This window comes from Aegilops tauschii, chromosome 3 (genome assembly GCF_002575655.3).
Source record: "Aegilops tauschii subsp. strangulata cultivar AL8/78 chromosome 3, Aet v6.0, whole genome shotgun sequence".
NCBI lineage: Eukaryota > Viridiplantae > Streptophyta > Magnoliopsida > Poales > Poaceae > Aegilops > Aegilops tauschii.
The window spans coordinates 626,230,283-626,240,319 of NC_053037.3; the positions used below are offsets into that span (position 1 = coordinate 626,230,283).

At 44.9% G+C, this 10,037-nt stretch overlaps 1 protein-coding gene across 1 annotated transcript; it reads right to left on the minus strand.

The window, feature by feature from the left end:
* Nucleotides 1–8,419: 8,419 nt before the first annotated feature.
* LOC109771274 (uncharacterized) lies at nucleotides 8,420–9,831 on the minus strand. The gene is made up of 2 exons (XM_045234009.2): nucleotides 9,523–9,831; nucleotides 8,420–9,369 (listed from the first exon to the last, which is right to left on the minus strand). Exons 1-2 carry the CDS (start codon nucleotides 9,695–9,697, stop codon nucleotides 8,774–8,776), a joined length of 771 nt encoding a protein of 256 aa, XP_045089944.1. The 5' UTR covers nucleotides 9,698–9,831; the 3' UTR covers nucleotides 8,420–8,773.
* Between the last annotated feature and the right edge of the window lie 206 nt (nucleotides 9,832–10,037).

Consider the following 10,037-nt stretch of genomic DNA (forward strand, 5'->3'; position numbering starts at 1 on the left):
CCCAATTAACACGCCTTTAGGCGCCTGTTTGCATAAACAGTAAGAACGGCGCCAAATAGGGATCGCCGGTTACGAGCTCTCCAAGTTGATGCCGTGATAGGATAATTTTTTGCTCGGCCTCGCCTAGAGATGCATGTATGGGTTGTAAGCTGTGCGCAGTTGACAGACGCAGACCTGCATGAGCCTCGATAAGGTAGTGCCTGGTTTCCTGATGGGCCAACTCTGCTGTCCTTCTGGTTAGCTGGCGCATATATGCATGCATGGTTCCTCAAAATGAAAATTGCATGCATGGTTTGCGAAGAAAAAAAATATGCATGCATCGTCGCCTTAAAATAATATAAATCTGACATGAATACATATAAAATTTGCAATCAGGATAAAACAGGCTTATGCACTTCCTCTTAAAAATATATGGATACATGATGGGTAATTAGTGTAGAAGGACAGTTTCTCAGATAAAAGTGTGACAAGGAAAGATTGCTAGTCATTCGCAAAAAAAAGAAAGGAAAGATTGCTAGTGCGTTGCATGAAAGAGGTTTTGAATGTCGTCCACTGATGCTAGTGCATGCACTGTCTCTGTACACTTGTTTTTCTTTTCAGGGCATATGTATCTCTCGGGGAATATCTCTGCGTCATTACCATCTTACAGTGACTCTTCATTTAATACATTGCAAATTTTTGTCTTTTACTGTACGGTACATTGCACCACGCTTCCCATACTTAAGCATGACATAATCCTTGTATGGGGTAGTGTCAGTACGTAGTTTGCCATATCACTTGTAAAGTGCACGTCTGCTTCAAAATAGACTAATATATGTTTACAAACTTACAAAGAATGACTATTTTTGGTACATATCACTAAAAATTGTTATGTTTCAGCCAATATTTATTCCTCTTATCTATTTGGATGAGGTGGGGGAGGAATGCGGCTTAACATAAACCTGGAGAGACTCGGGAGTTTTCTGTGAATTTGGATCACAATTGTAGGGTCTTTTACAAAAATGGCATGGCTTACCTCACATGTTTAAGATGCATCGAATGGTCTAAAAGGCAGATGGGAGAGACACAACCACGAATAACAGGATATTTTAGAGGAGTGGCAGAATTTTCTTAGGGAGGGCTCACATTGCACCCCCCACCTATATTGTGCCTATATTGTGTTTTGCCCCATGACAAAAAAACTATTTTCTAAATAGAAGGGCATGCCAAGCATATACTAGCACGCATCAGGCGGTCAGTTCGGTAAGCAATCACAAACCGATATAAGAGAAGGCATATATAGTATCAGCTTTCATATGATAATGTGTGATGAATTCAGAAATATGATGTATATACTTTGTTTCTCTCCGAACTAGTATGTTCTCTTGAGACAGACTAAAGCTGTTTGACCTCTACTCTACATGATCGATATCTCAATCACTTTTCCAAGTAATAATTACCAATGGCATTAGCTTACCTATCTAGATGGCTCGTAAAGTGCATAGCTCAGCTAGTGTTGTGGAAAAAGAGCGAGAGGATAAGCAGGAGATAATCTTGGATGCCTTTAATTAACTAGTAGCGATCGCTATGGGGATATGTACGTACGTGATCCTGATGAAATCCCGGCCGGGTGATTAGAAAAATCGGATAAGCGCATCCATATCCATCCATCGTCGATTGAGCAGGCCCATCTCTGTCTATGATCGTCATAGCTTGTGGTTTGGGCGGCCATAAATTGAATATTTTAATCGTTCATAGCTTGGGGTTTTTTTTTTCAGTGTATTTTGTTGTCTCGATCTGCAATTTGGAGGGACCTGTGACGTACATGATCGGCGTGCACATATGTGCACCAACCCCGGGCATCAGGTGAGCTATGACTAATCCAGTTAGTTAGCGAGTAATACTAGTTAATAATCATGACGTCCTAAGGCTTTGAGTAAGCAAGTGCAGATCTAATTCATATCTTGCGTTCTTGCGTGCGTCTGTCCAAGCTTCATTTTGTTGTAACTCTTCTTGTCCTGGCATTCATGTTAATTTCTTGGTCCATGCCTATGCTTAATCTCAGTGTTATAAGTTTATCCATGTGTTCCTAGTACCTGCCTTATCTGTCTATAGAACACACCGTGTTGCTTAGGATATGTTTGGATTGTTCCAGGTATGTGTTCGACTTTCGTGAGAAAAGATAAAAATAATAAATCTCCCGTTATATATATCTTGATGATATACACAAAACATAATTGTATTACAACGGTAGACCCTAGGGCTTCCGATGATGGTCGAGTTAGTAAAAAAAATTACAGTTTGCCTGTATTCGTTGGTGTCCAGACGATGGTGTCACCATCACATGGAATAAGATATAAGATATCCCCGCCTCTCTCGTTTTGGTAATGCTTTTCTATAGGAAAACGTTTGGGGCCGGGGCACCGGTGGAAACATTGGGCCGGTCTCCCTCTTCCTCGCGTCTCCTTCACGAGCGCGCCGCCCTCTTCTTCTTCTGCCCCCTTCTCCCCACCCCTTCCCCATCCCTTCCCCTCTTCCCGAGCTGCGACTGGGCCATCACGACCTCCATCGCCGACTGCCATGGCTGCCTGCCGCCATGGCCAGATCCATCCCCTACCCCAAGCCTTCACGAGGGCGCATCCCCTCCCCCCTTCCCCCTCCCCCCCTCCCCCTTCCCCCGGGCTGCGACTGGGCGACCACGACCTCCATCGCCGGCGGCCAGGCGCTCCCTCACCGGCCGCCATGGCTGCCTGCCACCATGGCTAGATGCAGCCCGCGTATACTAGTGTTGCAACCGTCACCTAGAACAGCTTCAACAGCTGTTGAAAAAAGCTTCAACCATAGACAGAAAAGCTTCAATGGAACTGCACAATAAGGGGAAGCTACAACCGCAGTTGGTTTTTGTTACTACTCGCGTAGGTTTTTGCTACATCCATCAGGCGGAGCTGCGACCTCACGACGATGACAATGACGATTTTTGTTGCAACCGTAGTTTTTTTTTTGCTACTACGGGTGAAGTTTTTTGCTACATCCATGTAAGGCGGAGTCGCGACCTCGCGAAAGACGACGACAGTATATCAAGCTTCAACCGGATACCACGCACAGAAAAAAGCTACAATCGTTCATACGAAAGCTTCAACTGTAGTTTGAAAAAGCTTCAACTAGCGACGGCTGGAGGTGGAAGAAGATGACAAAACGCAGCAGTTTTGCTACATGCTTCAACTGGCATAGATTTTGCTACAACCGGCATATCTTTTTGCTACAGCTAGGGTCACGTTTTGCTACAACACACAGCCGGCGTCGTGGTTTTGCTACAACTAGCATCGCTTTTTGCTACAACCGGCATAATGTTTTGCTACATCCAGCACGGCCGAGTTGCGGGATCCATCCATGGCCAACGAGGCGGAGCTGCATCCATGGCGTGCGCGGGCGGCGAGGGCGGGATCCATCCATGGCGAGCGTGGGCGGCGAAGCTGCATCCACGGCAAGCGCCGGGCGGCGGAGCTGCGTCTATGGTGAGAGCAGATCTCTGATGAGCGCGGGCGGCGGAGCTGCATCCATGGCGAGCGCGGATCTGGGGCAAGCGCGGACGGCCGGCGAGGATGCCCACCGGCAACGAGGAACGCCGCGGTGGTGCTTCAAGCTCGGCTGTTTCCTCGCGAGGATATGACGTGGTGTCGCCGGCGCTCGGGCGTTGCAATTTTTTTTTTGGAAAATTGACTCAGGATGAGGACACAGCGAGGGACAGATCTGACGGCCTAATCGCTGCATCGGGCGGCCAGGGCTGGACCGGCCCAACTGTTGGGCCGGTGCGCCGGCGCCTAGCGTCGCCCTTTTCTATATCGCCGGGAGATGTATGTAAGATGGTGTGTTCCAAATCTAGTTCCTTGGGTTTAGCTTTTTTTTTCATGCAGATTTGTCTCGGTCACACTGTCCCACAGAGCGGACAACGTGTTTGTACATCTTGGTCCTTCAACTCTATTTCAAACTGAGGAAGGCTGACCAGCCTCGGTGCCATTAGGGGTGTGAGAACTCTGTTCCCTAACTCCGCCTGGCATGAATTGGGGTGTTCTACAGGCTCTCATTAGCATTTTCTTCTTTAGGAGGACGATTTGCTAGGTAGATCGCGGCAGCCTACATCTTCTAGACTAATCGACGAATTCTCCGGCCGTTGCTTATACAATCTCCTAGATTTTAACAAGGTTGTTTCGTTGAGACAGAGGCCCAAAGGAAGTGGCGGGCATTGCTCATGGCGTGCTGATGGTGGATGCGACATTAAAAAAAAGTACTTCGGTATCTACAATGGTTTAGATGTATTTTTCAATTTTATGTAATGATGTATTTGTAAGAGTTCTTGCTAATCAATATATGGCCATTGAACTTAAAAAGTAACTGTATTATATACGAAGTATATTATGTGTCTAGCATGTTTATGAAAAACAAAATGTGGCGCCCTATAATCGAGCTACACCCACTAGTGGTGCTACTTCAAGCTCCTAGCCACCGGTGACTACACCAAGTCATCCTCCTCCTATACGGTAAACACTTATGTCAATGCCCATGAAACATAGCCGTCCGACCGTATCAGGGCTGGTCCTGAGATTTATGGGGCCCGGGGTGAGACTAGAACTGAGGGGCCCTTCGATATAAACATCAAAATAATTTTCCTATATGTATATGCGAAACCTTATCAGTCAACCCTTAAAAATCAAATAATTTATACTTTACCTTAATTTTTTATTTTAACGGTCCTAGGCACAAATTCATAAATGGAGGTAATATCGATCTCTTTCACATGTTTTTCTAAATGCATAAAGTTACCAAACCATTTCACCTCTCCTGGTATATTTACAAATCTCACATTGTTTTCCCCAATATATAGCTCTTTAAAAGATTCACATGCTACTTCCAGTACTACAATAACCACATAAGGCAGCATCCCTGGGCAATCATCAACATATCCAGTATCTCTTTATACATGTCCTCCTTGATAAAAAAAAATTTCTTGGATGAAGCATTTGAACCATCTTCTAACTCCTAGAGATAACACGGATAATGACTTGAGTTAAGTTTCATAAACTGTAGGAGAAAACTGTTGAACAGAAATATAACGACGTTGCCTTGAAAAACAAAATGATGTAATCATGTGGTCGTCATCTACCTTACCTGCTGTGTTGGGTTGCGGCGGCACTACATGCCTGATGATCTAACCTGCACCCTGGTTGGAGGGGGGCCCGAGCCCCCCCCCCCCCCCCCCCCCCCCCCCTCAGGACCGGCCTTGGACCATATAGAAAATCCATATCAAAATATGTACACCCTGAAAGCAAGTTGTAAACTCCATCTTCTAAACAATGCCTTCAAGAAAGTGGTGAGCTCACACACATAGATCGATGTTGCCTCAAGCCAATGGTGTTTTTATACGCACTCCGCCTAACCTAGATATATTTGCGTAGATCAACTTATTCCCTTAGCCATCTAGGTTCCACGCAAAAAGAAGGCAGCAAAGTCGCACACAATAGATATGCAGGAAACAAAGCCCAAGGCCTGACAAAACACACTAGCTAGGTTTGTTGGCATAGAAATGCTGTCAGATTCAACCAATAAAGGCTGGATCGTTGGCCAAGAGGAACACCTTTAGAATGGAAATGGCACTTACCCTATCGCTATCACAACTGGTTAGTAAATGTAAGATTGCCAGTTTTTACCCAAGGGAATCATGAAACAATGTTTGGTACGAAAACTCGGTGTTAACTCCAACCAATATTAGATCACTTGTCATGAGTCATGAGACCATGTCTCAGACAAAAAAACAACAGGATTTCCTCATGGTTTATATTAGTTGCTCCACTTTCGAAGAGCATCACGACATGCGACATGTAAATGAATAATGTGCAATATTAGCTTCTGATTGAAATCTCGTAGCACTTCTTCGTCAAAACAAAGCAAATATATCTATAAAGTTGTGTTAGCCATCAAAATGCATAGCAGAACCTCCATGGAACCTTTAGGAATGTTTAAAACTCATATTTTGAAAATCATTTTACATGTTTATATAGATGTGAGCTATGTATTTACAAATTTCATAATACATCTTTCCCTTTTTAGGTTACATAAATAAGAAAAATATGTGGATAAAATGGATTTACGATTTGCTACTATGGGCCAACAAAATTTTCATTTTTTGTTCCTTACAAATTAACATATTTCTAATAAAATTTCAACAATATGTAGAAAACATCTACATGCATAATAATTGAAGTTTCAACACTTTTTGAAATTTCTACTCCCTCCGTTGCAAAATAATTGAACTTCTACGTTTATCCAAAATAAAACTTGCTTAAGTTTGACCAACTCTATATAAAAATATGCTAAGATCTAGAACACCAAATACACATAGTACGCAAATATATTTCATAAGGAATCTCATGAGACTAATTTGGTGTTCAAGATGTCAATGTACTTTTCTGTAGACTTGATCAAGATTAAACAAATTTGACTTGAGGCAAATGCATAAATACATTTTTTATGGAACAGTGGTAATAGATATAAATTATTTCCCCACCTGAATTTGTTACTCAAAGTACTAACACGTTGGCTAGTGTTAGAGATACGACATGCAATATGAACGACGAAGAACAAAATCAAACACAGGGGACACAAGATTTTAATGTGGAAAACCCCTCCAATCCGAAGGAAAAAAAATAAAAAACCACAGGCATCAACCAGTGAAACCTCACTATATCGGGAGAGGTTACAAATGCCGGGGATTACAACTTGATCCACTTATCGTGTGCGGCCGCTTACAAAGGATCCGCTCCGCTCGTCAGAAGTTGACCTTTATACTTTATATGAATTTGGATCACAACTTAACAACAAGGGTTACATGGGTATGCCAGAGCCCGGTGAGAGGTATTGCTGCCAAGACGTATTGGCGACCTTCTGAATCGGTTCCCTGAACTGAAAAGTCTAGAATGTAAAGTCTGAAATAATGTTTCTAGTGGTTACAATATAATAGAGACTCATTGTGGAAGACTGCTGCATTCTTTGAATCCCAACTTTTCCAAAAGAAGAGCTACGGACTCTGTAACTTTGTTAATACTCTACGAGCCCATGAGACAAAACGACACACTCTGCATTCGTCATGGATATTACCAAAAGTAGGTGTGATGGCTTATGGGTATACCAAAATTAGGTGTGATGTGTACCGAAATTAGGCCTGGTAATTAAGTCCAAAGCGTACATCGATCTCATTCGTGCTTCCTCTCATATGTGCATGGAGTGGAGGCATCCTTCAATAGATTAATTAGGCGTGTGGTGTAGTATCCTTCTGAATCAGAGCATATCTTGCTTAATCGCCTTGTTTGAGGCTTTTGCATGCTAAGCGTGGCAACCATGCATTCATGTTCCATGCTAGCCTGCTATCTAGATAGTGGCCTTGAATGACATTGAGCTAGGTAAAGAGGTATCTAGATCATTTGAATATATATTATCTACATCATCCTGGAGGAGCAATATAATTAATTGCAGAAAAAGTGGGAAGATGAGGTTAGCATTAGTACCACATGTACAAGCTAGCAAGCAAGAGGGTGCACCACTAAGAGCAAGAAAGAAACTAAAGTTTGTTTTTGATGAAGCACTAGCTAGCCAGATGGAGTAAATTAGCAATGACCAAGATAATACTAGAAATAATGCAAGAAAGGTAGCAAACAAGTTGATGCCGCCGCTGGCTCCTTATCACACACACCACCCAGCTTTTTGTCACCACCATTTTTAACTCCATGCTCCCTTATCACAACCACCTGGACCTCTCCTTAATTTTATTCAATTTATCCCTCACAACTTTAGTTGCAACTTGCAACCACTGATCACCCACTGGCGATCCCTGTCACGATCTCAGCGAGGAGTACTGCAGATCATCGATCAGAGCAGTGCTGCTGTTTGAGATCATGCACAGGATCCATTTGGAATTAACTGATTGAGATTGGGGCATGAAAAGGATGCATAGGAAATATTTCTTCTAGATGCAAGATGGCTAGAGAAAGTAGGACATGGACAGGAACGATCAGATGATCATCTTCAGGTCAGCATCTTCATGAGTTACGTGCCCTTGTGAACCTCTCCAGGTATAGGAATTGGAGGCTGAAATAGAAAGGTATAGTAGAGGTTCTAGCGAGTTCTTGAAGCAATTATTAGATTCTGGGTATCAGAATAGATTGATTGATTGATCTCGGAATACATTTCTTATGCGGATTCTCTTTAATTATGAAGTACTTGATGGAATATGCTAATTCCATTTATGCAAATTACGCCAGCCTTTAGTTTCGATATCCGGAATTAAAGAAGGGCCTACTTCGGCATCAACATCTTGAATGAATGAACATATTGTGTCTGTATATTGTACAAATACATCCATATTAAATAGATTGAGGAGGTATACTCATGGTGGTCAAATCTTTATTTCTTTACAAAGTCCATCTGAATTCTCAAGGACTAGTTTATATATAGTACAACTAGTAGCCTATTATACATTGCTAAAACATTAAGGAGATATTAAAAATTATACCATAATACAAATAACTACATGCATATGTGTACTTATTACTCTATCATACATACACATGGAGATTACATGTACAAAAGCATAAATCCCAAGGCAGGCATGCACTGCTCGATCACTGGTACATATTAAGTCTCGTCTCAGCTAGGATATGACTTGGACGCATGCACGTAAGCATCTTCAGCTAGTTGGCAGCTAGTAATTGACTAAGGAAAGATCGATGATGTATGAAAAATATCATGAGGCACCGGCGACGGCAAGCATCTTCTTGTACTCGACCTCGTCGTCGCCTATCCCCCACAGCGAATCCGAGCAGCAGTAGTCCCACACTGGCGATGAAGGCGGCGGCACTATCATGGACGGGACGGCCGCTCCCCATGCGTAGGAGTCCATGATGGCGTCGTTCCAAAGGAGGTGGCTGTCCATGCCGATACCGGCGGTGTAGAGCAGCTGGTGATCCGCTTGTTCCTGGCTGGCCGCCGTCTCTTGGTCGCGGTGGCCGTGATGCGAGTTGTTGTCGTTGTCGATCGTTGAAGAGGAGGAGCTGGACGTGGTGCCCGGAGACGCCGCAGACATGGACGTGGAGGCCGAAGCAGCAGAGGCGGCGCGCGTGTCCTTGTGGAGCTTGCGGGTGTGGGTGCGCCAGTAGTTCTTGATCTCGTTGTCGGTGCGCCCCGGCATGGCCTTGGCGATGCGGGACCAGCGGTTGCCCCAGCGGGCGTGGAGGTCGACGACGAGGCGCTCCTCGTCGGGGCTCATCCGGCCGCGCTTCAGGTCCGGGTGCAGGTAGTTGACCCACCGGAGCCGGCAGCTCTTCCCCGTCCGGTTGAGACCTGTAGCCAAGGCAGACACAAGAGCAAGAGGTGCCGGCGGAGACCGAGAGCGTTAGCACACAAAGGACCATGGCTACATGTTATTTGGTCCCAGACATGCATGCATGCATGCGCATGCATGGCACGGCATGGGTCACCCGCCACCTTGCAAACCTGACACCTTAGCTAAGAAATCCCAGCGGCGCTCGCCGAAGAGCCGCACGAACCACGCCAGCTTCATGTCCTCCTGCTCCGTCCATGGCCCCTTCCGGAAACCCCCGGGTGCAACTGCTTCCTCCTGCTTGCCCGGCGACGGCGCCGACGTCTTCTTCGTCTGCTTCATCTTCATGGATGTTATCTTCTTGATGTGAACACGGATCCGGAGAGAAGATGTTGGTGGTGCGGCTGCTGGTGGGATCAAGAGCCACTTGAAAGAAACGTATGGAAATGGAACGGAATGGAATGGAGTCCACTTGGGAGGTGGTGTGGTCGACGGCCGTCTTATAGGCGGGCGGGCGGGCAGGGGCAGGTGAGGTCGCATCCATGGGCACACGTCATGAATCTACATGCTCTTTGCTTGCTTTTGCTTTCCTTTCGATTGGGGATAGGGGAGGAAGATAGCGATAAGCTGCCGGCCCGGCCGGCAAGTGGAGTGGAGGCTGATGTCAATGCACAATTAACTATAGTGC